At 36.9% G+C, this 20,209-nt stretch overlaps 1 protein-coding gene across 2 annotated transcripts in view; it reads right to left on the reverse strand.

The window, feature by feature from the left end:
* LOC135198635 (vacuolar protein sorting-associated protein 54-like) overlaps positions 1-20,209 on the reverse strand; it is a 321,344-nt gene that overhangs the window by 151,896 nt on the left and 149,239 nt on the right. For both annotated transcript variants that reach the window (XM_064226408.1, XM_064226409.1), the window contains exon 8: positions 7,263-7,405. In XM_064226408.1, the coding sequence (XP_064082478.1) occupies positions 7,263-7,405 (143 nt within the window). The remainder of the gene's footprint in view (positions 1-7,262; positions 7,406-20,209) is intronic.

A 20,209-nucleotide genomic window follows, 5' to 3' on the forward strand; every position in this document is an offset into this window, starting at 1 on the left:
TGAGATACGATTTTTGCGATGAGTTTAGTTAGGGTTGTAGGAGGCGACCGATAAATGGCGTTCAGTCTGTTTGTTTGTTGGTGCTGCATGTTAACACGTCGTTGTTTAGTTCGTTGTATTTGCGCCTATTTTTCATGTTATTTTGTCTATTTTATTATTAACCATGGGTCTCAAAGCTAAAGACAAAGCAGGTGATAAGAAAAAACCCTAGAAAATGATTTCGATGGAAGCAAAACATGAAATTATAGCAAAGCATGAACGTGGCGTTCGTATCGTCGATTTGGCAAACGAGTATGGTCGAAATCCTTCTACAATATCCATGATCATCAAGCAGAAGGAAGCTATAAAAACCTTCTAAACAGGCATCCACCTTATTTCTAAACTACGAACTGATTAAAAAAAATAAATAAAAATTAGTTTAGCAATGTTATTTCATTTGTGTTTATTACGTAGTTATTAGTGTACATACGTAAATAAAAAAAGAATAAATCGTTCCTGCCACCCTTTCCTACCTCCTCCCCCTGCTAGCCTCACGTCATATTTCGTTGTGGTAAGTAAAATTCCTTTCTTTTTTTTTTAATTGATTTTATTAACATTTATTATCATTTATCACATTGCTATGTTATTTTATCATTGTGTGTGTTATTACTCGTTTATTTGTGTATAAATTGTGTATATTATATGTAATTTAGCTGTGTTTAGGTGTGGTTTCATAGCGCTAGAACGGATTAATACATATTACATTATTTTTAATGGGAAAAGGGAAAAAATGCATTGAGATCAACTGTTTTGATATACGACGATGGTAACGGAACAAATTAAATTCGTATGTCAAGGTTCCAGTTACTGGATAATGTCTCTCTTTGGATACTTCGATTTTGCCAAATCTTGAGGGCTACAAGAACAGTTGATTACTATTTACGGATCATATAGACTAATTAAAGTAAACGTATCTTTAAATAGGCTTATATTATTAGTATCAACAAAACATTTACTGGCATGAGTCAGAGGCCGTTTAATGAAACGAACACTTCTCTGTCCTTAACTCGGAGCGTCGGAAGACGCCTCTCTCTCTCTCTCTCTCTCTCTCTCTCTCTCTCTCTCTCTCTCTGATCAAATTACTGGATAATGTCTCTCTTTGGATACTTGGAATTTGCGTTGCAATCTAACCAGAAACTTAGTTTTATTATTACTGGAAACAAGCAATGATTTTTTCATTATTTGCGCTTTTGGACTGTTATATGTAAACTTTGCGCACCGCAAGCTAGTATGTATTCATTCGCTCGGAAACTAGTTCCGCATATGAGGCGTCACTAAAAAACATCGAAAAATACGACATAAAAAGTGTCGAAAATCATCATAACCTCAAAATTTTTGTTGTAATCTAACCAGAAACTTATTTTTATTAATATACTGTGCTAAACTATAAAGGATTTTTATCATAGTATGCGTTTTTTAAAAGCGTCGTTAACTCGGAGCGTCGGAAGCGTCAGCGTCGTAACCTCGGAACAAGCATTGTAACCCAGGACGGATTTTTCCATTGAATATTTAAGAAAAAGCGTCGTAACCTCGGAACGTCGTAAGCCGGAACCGTCGTAACCCGGGGACCGCCTGTATTTCTTGAAATTTGCTATGACACAATAAACCCTTGGCTGAATGAGTAAAGGTGTGTTGAGGGGTACATAAAAAATGTTAACACCCGGATGAAAATCATCTAAGTACAATGGGTGACCAGGGGCATTATCCAAAATTAAGAGAATCATAAAAGGAATCACACTCTTTCGGCAGTAGAGTTTGACTTCAGGAAAAAAGTGATGGAAAAACCAGTCTTCAAATACAGCAAGAGTAATCCAGGCTTTGCTACTGGGCATCCAGATTATGGGTAGAGAACTTTTTGTGATTTTTTTTTCAGGGCCCTTGGATTTGCTGCAAGATATAGCAGGAGGGGGTTTTACCTTCAAGTCTACCGAAGTGTTGCCACCCAGCAGTAAAGTTAGCACATCCTTTGCCACCTTAAATCCTGGCATTTTCTTCTCTTTACAGGTGAGGGGTAAAACCTTCTTTATCTATTATTTCCTAGAGCAGAGGAAAATTTTTTGGCTGCTTATTTGTCGGTGTTCACTGACTCACCACTAATGGATACATGCTGTAATTAGCATGTTTTTTTTAACCAATGAAATCATCCATGACTTGTACCAGATGTTTCATCTTCAGTGCTTTGGCCAGCCTTAGCCTTCAAGTCATCAGACAAGCTTTTAGTCATTTGCTGAATCAACATGAGGCTATTTGTTCCATCCAGATACACAAAAGTTTTTCCATTTCTTCTACCACCCTTCACCTTCTCTTACTTAGAATTGTTGACTACACTGGCACAACAATTTTAACATGTTCCATAATTCTATCCTTGTTCTCAGAAATTGGCCGATAGTTGAGCGATTCATATTATATTGGTGTGCTGCCTCAACCATTTTTTTCCCTACTTTCTAATTTATTTATTATTGCCACTTTTTACTACTACCACTATCTTCACTTGCTTTACGCTTGGCATTAGCCACGATAATGGATGCACTAAATAAATCTTGATAAAATCACATGAATGAATAGGAGCGCAAGAGATGAAGTCTTAACCACTCGCGTCAGCTCAAGAGTCTGGGACAGTGTGCTGGGATCAACTATGATGTTGTAATATTAGTTAAAAAAATAGAGTAGATATAAAAAGAGAAAAGAATAGAATAAAGAGATCCACTGATAGACAGATGGATAGACAAACAGAGAGAGAGAGAGAGAGAGAGAGAGAGAGAGAGAGAGAGAGAGAGAGAGAGAGAGAGAGAGAGAGAGAGAGAGAGAGTGAGTTCCGTGAAGCAACGGATGTGTTTATTGTACTATAACCCAAAGAAACAGAGGTATTTAGTGGCTTTGTGACAATTAAAAAAATGCATTTACCTGCTTTGCAATAAAACTCCGAAATAACCCTTAACCTTTCAGTGGAAGCCGGACACTTCCAGTGATGACAGTAACCCAATCAAGTGGAGGTGTTAGAATAACCTTTGATCTGCAGGCAGAAGCCGGACACTTCCAGCGACGTCATTAATCAAGCCCAGCACGGAGGCGCTGAAATTTATTGCCCCCCAAAAGGGGGTGGTACCTTGAACATTGTCATTAATCACCACCCAATGAGGAATACCAGAAGTTGGCAAGAGAAAAGACCGCCTACTGAAGGAGGAGACATTTTTCTGAGGAAATGTTGACAGAAGCAGGAGAGAGAAGCAAAACACCATACAGAGGGCGCGGTTGTGTGCCTTACCAGCCGTGGGGAAGAAAGACTTCAAACATCGATACTTCGTCATATTACAACACTTCGCCTCAAGCAGATGATAACAGAGCCACACATTATGATGGAGAGTCAATTGCAAATCTTCATACAGATGTCAAAGAATCGATACACAAAGTAGTGGAAGATTTAAAGAAAACTACCATCACAATAGGAAAGAAGGATGATTTTAGTAATGACAAAGATGATTTAGTTAAACTTAATGCATGTCTTGAATTATTTGTCATTTGGAACCATGTATAATGCCCTTGGAGAAAAGTAAAAGAAAGCTTTCAAGAAGGTTAAAACTGATCCAATGATCGATAGCCTTACAGCATTAATATCAATGAGATAAGAAATCCAAAAGAAAGAGATACACTTTTCTGAGAAATTTGTAGGGATAACAGAAGCTCAAAATGAAAGGAAAGGCAAAAATATAAGCGATTCATATAAAAGAAGTAACAAGTATAACAATAATTCCAGACAATTAGGGAATAGACAAACTTCTTCAAGGGAAACATGCACAAAATAATGGGAAAAATGCAATCCAACTCAGAAGGGAAGACAGAATCAATCAAGGAATGGTTCACCCATTAGATATAATAATGGTCAATATGCAAACACAAATAATTCAAAGACAGTGAATAATCAAGCTCGAGGAGCTAGACCAAAAACAACATGTGAAACTGCGGGTATACAAATAATTCCATTAATGAATGCAGAAAGCCTAGAATCTGTGCAGTTTGCAAAAATGTCAGGCATTTAACTAAAAGCTGTTGCTTCAATTAAGAAAGCCAATACGGAGATTGACGATAATAGTAACACAGTCACCCAAATACAAATAGGTCATGAAGTCAGTGACAATTAACCCCTTTACAGAGAAAGGAAAGTAAATACCTTCAGGGTGATGAGAGAGAAAAAGGAGAAAATCACAATAGGAAATGAAGGTTCATCCGCATTTTCTTATTTATATAGCAAAGAAGTAGTATTTTCCATGAAAGAAGAAGAAATAAGCAGAAAGGATCTGCCTCTAGGAAAGTTCCAATAAATGGAAAGACATGCACTGTATTCATTAATTCAGGTAGTGCTGTAAATATAATTGATAAAAAACTTTAACCAGATATTAGGAATTGCAGAAACTCATATTCAGGGTCAAAGTAGAGTAATAAAAGGGATAGCGGGGAAACAGACTAAAGGTCTGGGGAATTTGAAACTAGAAATAGATATTTTTCACAAATTTATTGAAAATTTTCTGTTTTTAGAAGAGAAATTTCCCCCCCCCCCCCCACAAGTATTGTTCTCATGTAATATGTGTAATATTAGATAGTAGTGAAGGAAAGATTAGCTTGAAACAGGATAATCAGTTTTGACAAGCGAGACAGGCATACGGGAAGAGCAGAGAAGTAATAATAAAAAGCAAGATATGGTGGAAACAGACAAAAAAGGGGAATTCCCACGATTAAAGAATACAGAATTGTTGAGATGTGCACATGCAGATGATATATACTCAGATATAAATAAATGTGATGACCAAAACACTGAATCTGAAGATATCAAGGCGCCTATAACTTTAGTAATGTAGTAACCAATAGTATTGTAATAATAAGTTGTGAAAGTGAGGGAAAGTATTAAATGAAGTATTGCTCTTAAAATACATAAATCAGATATAAATAATATAATAGAAGTAACAGAAGAAACTACTGGAGATACAGAACTTTGCTATTTTTCAGACAAAAGAAAGAGAAATATGTTGTGTTAGCACAGCTGATGATAAAGTAAAATTTATACTTAATACCCATCTCCTCAAACCACCCAAATGCAATAAATAGCATGAATCTATCCAACACAGACCATTGCACTCAGCAATCCCATCCCGAAGATGGCCAAACGAGGTGGCCGAAACATGTAGACGCCTATAGGAAAAACCAGAAAAGAAGAAAAACATAAGGAATACCGGGTAGACCCCTGATGACTACGGCGCCTGTTCCCGACCTACGAGACACACCTGTATACCTGTTGACAACCCCAGCCTGTCCCTGATAACCCGTTGCCTTTGATAACACCAGCCCAAAATTCCGTTGACAACCTACAGCACGATGCACATTGGACAGCTGCTTTATAATATCAGCATGTCAGAAAGACAAATCGTAAGGAGAATTGAAAGAATTTTATATAAAATCAATTCTGTGAATTCTGCCATTATTTTTAATAAAATATTATTATTATTATTATTAACTGAAAATATCAATTAACATATTAAATACTACTACCATAAAAATTCTTTCATCTCAGTAAGAGAGAGAGAGAGAGAGAGAGAGAGAGAGAGAGAGAGAGAGAGAGAGAGAGAGAGAGAGAGAGAGAGAGAGAGAGAGAGTGTGTATTTATCTATGTTCTCTCAGAAAACACTTCTGATGCTTCCAGCGAAACAGAGGGAAAAGGTTACCACACCACTATGACAGACACCCATCTTGTGTGGAGAGAGAGAGAGAGAGAGAGAGAGAGAGAGAGAGAGAGAGAGAGAGAGAGAGAGAGAGAGAGAGAAAGTTACATGAAGACTCAGTGGCAACAACACAACAGCTCCTCTCCCTCATGTCACATTTCTTGATATAAGTGACAGCTTTAGTACCTGGAGTTAGAGAGAGAAGACTGGGATTTCCTTCTTTCTTGCATAATTTTTTAAATTTATAAACTAAAATCTTACTAATTCACTATGGTATTTTCTTTAACGAATTAATATCATTGCTGTTTATATTATTGTTAATATTTGAAATAGTAAATCATTCACCTACCATACAAAAAAAAAACCATACATCTCTGTAAGAGAGAGAGAGAGAGAGAGAGAGAGAGAGAGAGAGAGAGAGAGAGAGAGAGAATTATTATTTTTATATTATTTATTAAACTTGCTAATACAGTATTAATCAGTATTAATATTTAAAAATTAGTAAATCATTTCTGTATCAGAAAAATGTATTTAGTCATGAAAATAACACAAAATACACTAATTAGTGATTATTTTCGTTGGAAAACCTGTGATTGGGCGAATTTCCCGCAAATAGTAATGGGTAGATATGGTCCAGAAAGAAATGCATGAATCAGTGAGTCTGCAAATCCAGAGAATGCGAATACGGAGGGGGCCCACTGTATAGTGTTCCCCCATATTCACAGGGGATGGGTACCAGACCCCCCCCCCCCCCCCGAATAGCTAGAAGCCACGAATAGTTGAAACCCCTATAAAAATGCTTAAAACTACCTATTTTGTTAGTTAAAACTCAAGAAAACCCAACTAAAAATGTTTATACCTGGTTTCTTTAATATTTTTATCACAAAAAAAAGCATGTTATGATGAAATTGAAAAAAAAAAAAAAAAAACAGGAATTTGTGGATATTTCTCATAAAAAAATACCACAAGTAGGTGAATTTTCCATGAATAATTAGTGTACTATATGTTCCAGAGAGAAATCTGCGAATCTGGAGTCGTCTGTGAATACAGGGGGTTCACTGTACCAGAGATAAAAATAATTTCCACAAAATTTTTTCTTGTTTGTTTGTTCTCTCTTAGTATGTACATTTATAACAGGGTCAGGTGATTGCAAAATCAAATAAATTTTCCTCAACATAGAAGATAAAGGGATGAGTCAAGATGTTGCCTAGACAGATAGGCATGAGCAAATTTTTAAATTAAATTTAACAATGTCTAATTTTCTGTTTATCTAATATCCCCAAATGGCATGTAACTAAAATTGTAAAAAGCTTTTGTGGATAAGGTTACTACACACTGAACAACTTTCACCATCATTACCACCTATTTTATGTTACCTTTTCTCTTTATGAGGTTAGACACACAATTACTTCTTTCTACTTTCTCGTCATGTTTTCTTTTTACCTAAACTCCCATTTCTTGACATCTATGATATTCATTATAAGGTATGTTATCCTGCTAGTAAGAACTTACTTTAAACTTCTAATTGTACTGAGCTCTGTATGAAGAAGATCCTGCGTTGTGGAAATGAGGTCTAGGGCTGCTGTAAATTCTTGCCTTGCTAACATGACTTGTATTGTGGACTGAACTTCTCTTACTGCACTCATTACCTCCAACTGCAAAAAAATATTAAAGTTGTAATATTCTACATCAGTTTTAATAATCAAAGTTATCTGATTAGCATTGAAATATTATGACATACATATTTAAAAAAAAATTAAAAAGAACTTGTATTTCTCCTAGGTAAAAAACTATAGCCTTTCATAGGTGGCATCCTCCTGCTGAACATGTGCTGGGGGACCATATGTACTGACAGAAAAACAAGAAACATGTAGGTAGGTACAGGTAGGCCTTGGGCATGATGCCCTCCTATCAACCTCTGATTGCCATTGTTGCCTCAAGCCCATCTGAGTGTATATTACTTCTCTGGAAAGCAGTAGGAAGGAGGCTGGAGGACGTGAGTTTCCTCCCATATGAAAGGCTATAGTTTGTATACCTAGGGAAAATGTAAATTACTTATAAAATTTGTCATTTACTTCTATGGGGATACAAACTCTTTCATTTGTGGACTTAGTCCTTATGTGGAAGGTAGTAACCCCTCCAGTACCTCTATTGCAGGCAAAGTCCTTAATGAAATCTAATGGGTATGGATTTTGGACACAAATGACCATTTTTCTTCCAATCATCCATCTCCAACCCTATTTCATTCTCCTCCAATGGATCAGAGGGCCCAAGCAAAGCCTCTAGTGTGAATACCCAATCCCTTCTATCTGACTGTCTGGTAGTCTTGAGCAACTGTCATATAGGTGTTCTCCTCTGAAGGTTGTGCAACTAACAGGTTTGCTGTTACCTTTTAATTTCTCTCTCACCTTAAACTGAGCGGGGAGTCTTAATATTGCTTCTACAGTTAGTAGCACAGTGCCTTACTGTGTCGCTTCCCTTACTCCATGCTCGGATGTCCTGTAATCTGCAATGCAGGTCTGCTGTAAATTGTCACTTAGCCTATAATTGGGGATTGTGAAATCCTGGGTATAACCTTCCATCACCCTACTTGCTGAACATCCACCACTCATCTCAGCATAAACCTGTCCAGGGACCTGTGAGCAACATCCCAAAGGTAGAACACAATGAAGGATGTCTGCAACATCATCCCAAAGGTAGAATATGGTGAAGGATGTTTACCTCCTTCCAACTGTTGCCTTGCAAGGGTGAATGGTTTCTATGGAACAACTGACATGTATGCTTCTGATACTGTGAACTTTGATCTTACTTGGGAGCTTCCAACCCTTGGGTTGGATACTTTGGCCCTGCCTTATGCCTCCCTTATCCAAGAGGAGATGGTGTTTTAGAGCCCTACTTCCTTTCCTTACTGGTATTCACAAAATCTTCATTCTGGTCACTGGGATTTCATCCACTCCAGGTGGTGTTTGACACCACAGACTAAACAAAGCATGACTCCATCTTTTCCTACTTTCCCTCCACAAATAACAGAATATGGAATTTAGGCCAGAGGCCAAACACTGGGACATATGAGGTCATTCGGCATTGAAAGGGAAAATTGACAGTGAGAAAGTTGGAAAGGTGTAACAGGAGGAAAACCTCACAGTTGCACTATAAAACAACTGTTTAAAAGAGCAGAAAGTCAAAAGGAAGAAAGAAAATATGCACGGAGGTACAGTATACAAGGAATGAAAGGGGTTGCAGGTAGGGGCCGAAGAGATGCTGCAAAGGCCCTCAACTAATGCCTACAGTGCACCACATGAGGTGCACTGACAGCACTACCACACTACGGGAATTCCCTCCACTAGACTGACTGGATCTACGTTTTGGCCACTGATTCTAGCCTGAAAAAAACTAGTGCCCTCTACTTTTTCAATCATTAGGTCCTTGGTCTACTCTATAATGCCATATCCCACTTCCCCTAGTTGGATGTGGCATTATAGAGCAATACCCTTTGAATTAAGGACTTACAAGAGGGCTAACCTACCACTTTTAACCACTAAGACTAACAGGCCCTTGTTCCACCTCTGGTACAGAAAAACAGCTTTTATTTGCTATAGCAAGGTCTTGATTGGAGAATGGCCCCTTTGATGACATCATCTTTACAAAAATATAAAAAAGTCCTACTTTCCTTGGAACAGTAGAGCCCCGGACCTCGATGCTAATCCATTCCAAAAGAAGAGAGGAGATGCGATTTTTTCAAGATCTGAATGAATTTTTCCCATAAGAAATAATTGAAAATGGGTTAGCCCTTAAACGCCGAAGCGGTAAAAAAAAAATTGTCTCCCGTGTGCCGGAGGTGTTTCGGAGTGAGCGCGGAAGCGGAAAAAATATTTTTTTCAAAAAATCACAGCGCGCTTAGTTTTCAAGATTAAGAGTTCATTTTTGGCTCCTTTTTTGTCATTGGCTGAAGTTTAGTTTGCAACCATCAGAAATGAAAAAAATTATAATTATCATATATAAATAATGCGATATATGATAACGTAAAAACGAAATTTCATATATAATTGTATTCAAATCGCGCTGTGCGCAAAACGGTTAAAGGTAACAAGTTACTTTTTTTTTTCGTTGTAATTTACACTAAATTGTGATCATTTTGGTATATAACACATTGTAAAACGATAAAAGCAACACAGAGAAAATATTTTCACAAAATAATGCATGAATTTGTAACGCGCGACATAAACAAATATTTTTTGCAAAATTTCACCATAAATCTAAATATTGTCCAAGACTTCCAATTTCTTTCAAAATGAAGACAAATGATCGAATATTACTATACTGTAAGAGTATTAGCTTACAATTGCAGTTTTCAACCATATCTGACGAGTTAAAGTTGACCGAATGTTGAATTTTTGTATATATTTTTTTATATGCAAATATTTCGGAAATAAGAAAAGCTACAACCTTCAAATATTTTTTGTTTTATTCTACATGAAATTGCGCACATTTTCATATATAAAACTCTATGAAATGCCTAATATGAAACGGAGCAAATATTTCGAGAATGGGACGTACGCATTTCGGAGATTTGTGGCGGAGAATCCGCGCGCGGAGGGAAGGAAACTTTTTTTTTTTAAATTCACCATAAATTTAAATAGTGTGCTAGAGACTTCAAATTTGTTTCAAAATGAAGATAAATGACTGAATATTACTAGACTGTAAGAGTTTTAGCTTACAATTGCATTTTTCGACCATTTCGGTAGAGTCAAAGTTGACCGAACGTGTTTTTTTTTCTATTTATCGTGATTTATATGCAAATATTTCAAAAATGAGAAAAGCTACAACCTTCAATTATTTTTTGTTGTATTCTACATGAAATTGCGCACATTTTCATACATAAAACTTTATGTAACGGCTAATTTAAAACGGTGCAAACATTACCACAATCACACGTTATGATTTTTTTTCGGAAGAGTTTACCGCCGCGACGGGCGTAAAGAAAATGTTATTTTTTTCATAAATTCACCATAAATCAAAATATTGTGCTGGAGACTTCCAATTTGTTGCAAAATGAAGGTAAATGATTGAATATTACTAGAATATAAACATTTTAGCTTACAATTGCGTTTTTCGACCATTTCGGTAGAGTCAAAGTTGACCGAAGGTTGAAAATTTGTCACTTATCATTTTTTATATGAAAATATTTCAAAATTGATAAAAGCTACAACCATGGGTTGTTTTTAGTTGTATTGTGCATGAAATTGCGCACATTTCCATATATAAAACTTAATGTAACGGCTAATTTTAAAATGGTGCAAACATTACCACAATCGCATGTATGATTTTTTTCGGAAGAGTTACCGCGCGGACGTAAGGAAAAAGTTTTTTCATAAATTTACTATAAATCGAAATATTGTGCTAGAGACTTCCAATTAGTTGAAAAATTAAGGTAAATGATTGGATATTACTAATATATAAGATTTTTAGCTTACAATTGCATTTTTCGACTATTTTGGTAGAGTCAAAGTTGGCCAAAGGTTGAAATTTTGGCACATCGTTATTTATATGAAAATATCTCAAAACTGATAAAAGCTACAATCATGAGTATTTTTTAGTTGTATTCTACATAAAAATGCACACATTTTCATATATAATACTCCATGTAACGGCTAATTTAAAATGGTACAAAAATTATGTCAGTGACGAAATAATTTCCGAGATGTGTCACAGATACTTTTTAGTGCGGCAAGAAAGAAATTCGCGCTTGCGCGCCTGCGTAACGATTGTAAACAAAACAACACCTTGATCCGTGAACTCCCAGCATCCCCCAAGGCGCGTGATTCAAGAGTTTTTGGCTGGTAGACCTAAAAGTATTTTTCCGCGAATTTTTAAAAAAACTTTTGTATGTCGACGTACGTAAAATACGTCCAGTCGGCAACCCGAGAGACATGTCGACGTAAAATACGTCCAGTCGGCATTTAAGGGTTAATCCATTCTTGATCACCAGTTATTACCCTAACCTTGCCTTTTTATACAAAACATTACACATAAATTACAATTAAATAAGTTCAGTGTTAAACAATATACCGTATTAGACACACTTTTTTCATTTTTAAATATATACTGTACATTAATAAATGCCTTATGCATGCCCAATGCTGCCATATTACCGATGGTTCACCGAGTGCCATAGGCTAGACTAGGTATGTACACAGGCAGTCCCCGGTTATTGGCAGACTCGGTTATCGGTGATCTGGTTATATGGCACTTGTCTAGTGCCATAAAATCAGCAATTTATGGTCAAATAACGGTCCGAGTTCCTGTTATCAGTGTCTTATGACACCATAAGGCACCATAACATACTAACAGAGGTGCCTTGAGGGTGCTTATGACGACAGGTTATCAATGCCATAAGCGCCATTATGGCATCATAAATCGCCGAGTTTCGGTTAATGGCAGTCTTCGCTTATCGGCACTCCCCCGAAGACGGAACCCCTGCTGATAACCAGGGACTGCCTGTAGCTTGTACTGTAAGGGGTCAGCGCAATTACTGTTGCTAATAATAAAACATTGAAAATCAAGCCTAATTATTACAGCAAATTAATAAAATATTAAAAATACGCCAAAAAATTCCCTGTCACGTCGCCAGCTAGTGGCGTGAGCAGGCATAAATAAATCATCATACAGTGTCTACTGGAATACCACATACAAAATCAATTTAAAATATCTTTCAATACATGTTATGATACTAAAATTTTTTTTTTTTTCCATAAAATATCCATGTAAAACACAGGCACTTTTCATAGCCTCTTTATGCTTTATGAATGTGACACCATTATCGGCGGAGTAATACCCCTTGGAAGTAGATCCTCATAAATGTATTCCTTTAAAATGAAGAATAACTGGGGAACTACTGGGAATTATGAACAGTGAGCAGACTGCAAAATGTTTTGGCAGGCAAAAGCACTGTCTGAAACTGACAACACACATGTAGTACTTCATTGAATTTACTACATTTATAAATAAAGTAGCCGTAATTCTCTCTCTCTCTCTCTCTCTCTCTCTCTCTCTCTCTCTCTCTCTCTCTCTCTCTCTCTCTCTCTCTCTCTCTTTTTATTTCTTATCGAAGCAATTGTAAACCCCTATCAACATAAATAACTAAATCGAGAAACAGCTGATTGCCGATGTTACTTGGCATCACTATAAACAAAAACAAAAAAATAACGGAGCAGGCAAGATTGATGTTTGGAACCGATGAAATGGCACTGAATTAACACTTATACAATCAAGTATTGTGCACTATTTAAACCCAACTTGTTAATTAACAAAAAAAGAATGCCTAAATTACACCTCTTCTACCAGCCAAGTAATGGCAATGAAGATATCAATAGAACTCAATTAACAGAATTTGAGAATGTATACAATATCAAATGCAAATGGCATACAATGACAATATTTATAATCTGTAATTTATGTTAACTTTCCCATAATTTTCTCCAGAAAATATTTAGGTTTATAGAGCTTTTTGATTTTTAGAATTATGGATAGAGATCGTAAACCTGTAACGAAGTGAGAGCTCACTAATCTTAACATCTAATTATGGTAATTATCCAAGGTAATTGCAGTTGTTTTGTTTACAGTATCAAATGTTGTATAGCCAGTGATTCACTTGAATAACCTATGGATTTTACCATTATTACAGATGTTTTGTTTATAGTGTTGATAGTTTGTTCATAGTAGTGACTGCAGTTAATTATTGACACAATTATCGACACTTCAAGGGTTAACCTATCATTAAAAATCTCGGCACGATTTTAAAGTTGTCACACAAATGCCTCTTTCACAATAATTTTCAATAATCTTAGGTTCAACTGTGGTTCTGTTTTCCTCATCAAATGGGCAATGGAACAACGCCAACTGACTGACCAAATCACTTTTGTTTACAAAAACTATATGATTCATTGGGTCGGTTTCTGGATTTTTGTTTGAGCTCAGATGCAAAATTTACTCAAAACTTTGCATTAAAATCCAATTATTTCAAGTTCTAGTATGATCGAGGACTGGGTCTCTCTACTGTATATGCTTCAGGAGGATGAGCAGAGGACACCTACCATCAGCCTTTGCTGTTTTGCTACTGTAGTATCTAGTTACTGGATATCTTCTTCCTGTGTAGGTTGAGAGAACACAACCCCCTCATTCTACTATTGGACATGTGATTTTACCACAAAGACTGACCTCAGAGGAGTTACCTAGCAATGGCAGTAGCTTAGTGTGTCCTCCAGGGTCTACTAGTGGCACTCTAAGAACTGATGTCATGAGAACTCTATCACTCAATGTAGCAGACTGCATGGAGGGGCTGTCTAGATATCCTATAATTCTGTGGTGCTGGTATACATCCTGCAATGCTACTTTTGGGCCCTGGGTTGGGGAACAGAATCTGGGTAGTTTTCTGTTCATTCTTGCAGTAGACAGGTATAGCATTAGACATTCCCACTCTGTAGTTTTCTTTTTGTCACTTCCTGATGTGAGGAAGTTTGTGCCTCACTTGTTGATGTGAGCCACTAGAGTGGTATTGCCTCTCATTGTAACCAACCTGTACTCCCTCAGTCTGTGCTGGGACCTCTGGGGACCAACTGCACTACTTTCATTTCCAACACATTTTGTGTGACTATTTCAGCTCTTTTATCTCTTTTCCTTGAGGCGAACTCCCCATTCAGGTGTATGCCCTGTACCTCACTTGGGTTACCCCTCCTGCTAGCAAATAATACCCACTCCCTATGACCCTGGGGAAGTTGTGTGTCTTTCTTGTTGCGTGTGTGTGTGTGTGTATTTTATTTTAGGAACAGTGTTAAGTTATATGAGATGTGTGGAGCAAGAGCAGTGGGTCATTTCAACTATCTTCAGGAATAAATTAAACAAGAACAGCTTAATCTAAAGATTTATTTGATGCTAGTTTTATTAACAAAATCTACACTACATACATACTGTTTACTTCCATAACTCCTATACACAATACTTTCCAAAACCATCCTAACCAGTAGCTATCCCACCTTAAGAATTCAATTAATCACTTCCCTATCATTAATTTAAGATAATCATCATACATACAATAACAATCACTATTTCCAATTAATCCTAATAACAGTAGCAGCATTCATTTACTCATATCCTTTGTACCGTATATATACACACCAATCTGCTTCTGGTTTAGTTATCCAGAGCATTTTAGTCAGTGATTTGCAGCTGTTGATATATGCTTTTTCATGGTAGTTATCAATTCTATACAAGGATAAATCAGTGTCAATATACACTTTCCACTTCCTTGAAGCCCAGTCTACTATTCAAGTTAAACTAGATTAACCCTTAAACGCCTAATGGATGTATTTTACATCAACATTTTTTGTCTCTTGGGTTCCGACCGGACGTAATTTACGTTGACATACAAGAGTTTTTTAAAAAATTCGCAGAAAAATACTTATAGGCCTACCAGCCAAAATCTTATGAATCAGGCGCCTTGGGGGATGCTGGGAGCTCACGGATCAAGGTGTTGTTTTGTTTACAATCGTCACGCAGGGGCGCAAGCGCAAATTTCTTTCTTATCGCACTAAACAGTATCAGTGACACATCTTGGAAATTATTTCGTCACTTTGACATAATTTTTACACCATTTTTAATTAGCTGTTACATGAAGTATTATATATGAAAATGTGTGTAATGTTATGTAGAATACAAAAAAAAAAAATACTCATGATTGAAGCTTTTATCAGTTTTGAGATATTTTCATATACATAACAATAAGTGCCAAATTTTCAACCTTCGGTCAACTTTGACTCTACCGAAATGGTCGAAAAACGCAATTGCAAGCTAAAACTCTTATATTCTAGTAATATTCAATCATTTACCTTAATTTTGCAACATATTGGAAGTCTCTAGCACAATATTTCGATTTACGGTGAATTTATGAAAAAAACTTTTTCCTTACATCCGCGTGGTAAATCTTCCGAAAAATTCTCACATGTGATTGTTGTAATGTCTGCACCATTTTAAAGTAGCCGTTGCATAAAGTTTTATGTATGGAAATGTGCACAATTTTATGCACAATACAACTAAAAACAACCCATGGTTGTAGCTTTTATCAGTTTTGAAATATTTTCATATAAATAACGATAAGTGCCAAAATTTCAACCTTCGGTCAACTTAGACTCAACCGAAATGGTTGAAAAACGCAATTGTAAGCTAAAACTCTTATATTCTAGTAATATTCAATCATTTATCTTAATTTTGCAACAAATTGGAAGTCTCTAGCACAATATTTCGATTTATGGTGATGTTATGAAAAAAAGAAAAAAAAATTTCCTTACGTCCGCACGGTAACTCTTCCAAAAAAATCATACGTGCGATTGGCCGTAATGTTTACACCATTTTAAATTAACCGTTACATAAAGTTTTATATATGAAAATGTGCGCAATTTTATGTAAAATACAACAATAAATATTTGAAGGTTGTAGCTTTTCTCATTTTTGAAATATTTGCATATAAATCACGATAAATAGAAAAAAAAACACGTTCGGTCAAATTTGACTCTACCGAAATGGTAGAAAAACGCAATTGCAAGGTAAAACTCTTACAGTCTAGTAATATTCAGTCATTTATCTTCATCTTGAAACAAATTTGAAGTCTCTAGCACAATATTTAGATTTATGGTGAATTAAAAAAAAACTTTCCTTCCCTCCGCGCGCGGATTCTCCGCCGCAAATCTCCGAAATGCGTACGTCGCATTATCATAATATTTGCTCCGTTTCATATTAGGCATTTCATAGAGTTTTATATATGAAAATGTGCGCAATTTTATGTAGAATACAACAAAAAGTAATTGAAGGTTGCAGCTTTTCTCACTTTTGGAATATTTGCATATAAAAAAATAAAAATAAAAATTAGACATTAGGTCAACTTTAACTCGTCCGAAATGGTCGAAAACTGCAATTTTAAGCTAAAACTCTTACAGTCTAGTAATATTCAATCATTTATCTTCATTTTGAAACAAATTGGAAGTCTCTAGAACAACATTTAGATTTATGGCGAATTTTTGAAAAAAACATTTTTTTTACATCCGCGCGTTATGAATTCATGCATCATTTTGTGATAATATTTTCTCTGTGTTGCTTTGATCGTTTTACAATGTGTTATATACCAAAATGATCCGATTTAGTGTACAATGCAACAAAAAAAATTAACTCGTTAGCTTTAACCGTTTTGCTCATAGCTCGATTTGAATACAATTATATATGAAATTTTGTTTTCGCGCTATCATATATCGCATTATTTATATATGATAATGATATTTTTTTAATTTCTGATGGTTGCATACTAGACTTCAGGCAATGGCAAAAAAAGGAGCTACAAATGAACTCTTAATCTTGAAAACTAAGCGCGCTGTGATTTTTTTGAAAAAAATATTTTTTCTTCTTCAGCGCTCACTCCGAGACCCACTCGGCACACGGGAGACGATTTTTATTATACCCCTTAGGCGTTAAAGGGTTAAATATACTGCAGGCATCAAACTGTGCAAAGAGCTTCCTAACAGTCTATAACACTACACAGCACTCCAGAGCTCCATGGTTTACAGTCTTATGGCCTGGTAATGTGTTGTAATGATAAACATTACAGTAGTACCGCAGGATACAAAATTAATCCATCCTGAGGAAGCCTTCATAACCTGATTTTTTCGTATCTTGAACCACATTTTTCATGTAAATTGCCTAATTCGTTCCAAGCCCTACAAACACACCACAGTAAATTTTATAATAAAGCTAAATTGACCAACAAACAATGAAATACAACAATTTGGACCATTCAATACCTAACATAACCTTTATTGTTGTATGTACCTGTAAATAAAGTGTATTAGCGTACATGGCACAAGAAATACTTTACGGACATGTACGTACATATGTAGTAAAATGTGGAACCTAACCTTACCTTTCGAGTGAGGCGATCTCCTAAAGTGGTGACAGAGGAGGAGGACAAATGGCAGAAAACATGAACACTTAACTTTACGAAACATTAAAAAATGCCAGAAAACATTAACACTAAACTTTACAAAACACATTAACAAATGGCATAGAACATTAACACTTCTTGATTATCTCCATCTTCGTTCTCTATATAAAGCATCCTCTTCTTTCCGTGAACTTCAGCAACATTCTTGGGACCAATGGCTAATAACGTAAGTAATCAAGTTCACACACCACACGATAAAGTAACTTACAGTACAACAAAAGCGAAATCACTAACACGAATTTATGTTAACAAACGAAATAAGTATATGTGAAGGAACGAACTTCAGTGTTTACAATAACGCTGCTGCAAAAAATGCCCAAGGAACGCCTTTACATAGAGGCATGATGCTGACCAATAGGAGAGCAGGATCTTATGGCAGTGACTAGCATCAGGAACCAATGGGAGAGCAAGAGGATGGAGGCGAGTCTACTCAGTTGACGCCTTGCGTTTTAAAATTGTTCTTGGTAGTCCAGGCGAATCTTGGGACTTTATGGTAACACCCTTTCGTAACCTGAATTATTTTCATATGCAGAGGCAAAAAAATCTTCGTATTCGCTTTCATAACATGATATTGTTAAGATACAAAGTTTGTTCATACTTACCTGGCAGATATATATATATATAGCTGTATTCTCTGAAGTCTGTATTCTCTGAAGTCCAACAGAATTTCTAAAAACTTACAACACACGTAGTGGGAGTAGGGTGGTTAGTACCCATTCCCGCCGCTGGGAGGCGGGTATCAGGAATCATTCCCATTTTCTATCAGATTTCTATCTTCACTGTCTCCTGAGGGGAGGAGGGTGGGTACTTAAAATATATATATCTGCCAGGTAAGTATGAACAAACTTTATTGTATCTTAACAATATCATTTTGTTCATGAAACTTACCTGTCAGATATATATATAGCTGAATCCCACCTTTGGCGGTGGGAGAGACAGAAAAGGATTTTAGGAAACATATACATGTAGATGATTGACATCTTGGTTCCTTACCTGTTAGCATAGCTGACTTCGTGATTACTGTCACCCAAGCCTGCATCTGCTTTACTAGAGTTACCAACAAGGTAGTGACCTGTGTAGTTGGTGCGCTCTAGATGATCTGTCAACGGGGACGTGACCACAATGTGACTAGACCATGACCATACTTCTGAGGGCAACGAGGCAAAACCACCACCTAAGTTAGCTTACCAAAATACTCCCACATAAAAAGGCTAAGAGAAGGGAAGTCCGCATTCGGCGGCCGACCCTACAACCATAAACATTACAAAGATTAAAAAACTCACCTACCCTTTTCTATGGGAAAGGATGAGTGCTACCTCCTGCCCCCAAAATAGTGTCTGCGGCGACGTATGGCCCAAGAGAGTAACAGTTTTCGTACGTCGTTCTCACCTCCCATAGGTAGTGCAAGGCGAACACCGAGTTACTCCTCCAAAACGTGGCACTCAAAATGTCTTTGAGGGCCATATTTTTCTGTAAGGCTATCGAGGTCGAAATAGCCTTCACTTCGTGAGCGTTTACTCTCAACAGTCCAAAATCACTGTCCTTGCAAGAAGAGTGCGCCTCCTTTATGGTGTTCCTTAAAAAGAATGCCAGCGCATTCTTGGACATGGGCATATCTGGTCTCTTGACCGAACACCATAAGTTCTTCGCAGAACCTCTACAATTCCTTGTTCTCCGAAGGTATTCTCTTAGAGCCCTGACAGGACACAGGACTCTTTCTGGCTCTTGACCAATAATCTCCGCCATACCCTTGATCTCGAACGTCTTAGGCCAAGGGTTGGAGGGGTTCTCATTCTTAGCCAGAAACGTCATTCCCAAAGAGCAGACCGCATTATGCCCTTTGAAGCCGACGTGCTTACTAATAGCTTGTATCTCGCTAACTCTCTTCGCCGTCGCCAGAGCAGTTAGGAATACAGTCTTCTTCGTCAAGTCTCGCAAAGACACAGTGTGAAGAGGTTCAAAGCGACTTGACATTAAAAACTTTAGGACCACGTCTAAGTTCCAAGAAGGCAACTTAGGAAGAGGCACCTTGGTGGTCTCAAAAGATCTCAGTAGATCATGGAGATCTTTGTTATTGGCTAGGTCTAGACCTCTATGACGAAAAACCACAGATAAAACACTTCTGTAGCCCTTAATGGTCGACACTGCAAGCTTCAAATCTCGTCTGAGATAAAGTAGGAAGTCGGCGATCTGGCTCACAGAGGTCGTGGTAGAGGAAACTCCTTTTTTCTTACACCAGCTCCTAAAAAGCTGCCCACTTTGATTGGTAAACCGCGATTGATGATGGTCTCCTCGCGGTGGCGATAGCTTTAGCCACAGGTTTCGAAAAACCTCTCGCTCTGGCCAGCTTCTGGATAGTCTGAACGCAGTCAGACTCAGAGCGGAGAGGTTTTTGTGGTACCTCTCGAAGTGGGGC

Source organism: Macrobrachium nipponense, chromosome 22 (genome assembly GCF_015104395.2).
Source record: "Macrobrachium nipponense isolate FS-2020 chromosome 22, ASM1510439v2, whole genome shotgun sequence".
NCBI lineage: Eukaryota > Metazoa > Arthropoda > Malacostraca > Decapoda > Palaemonidae > Macrobrachium > Macrobrachium nipponense.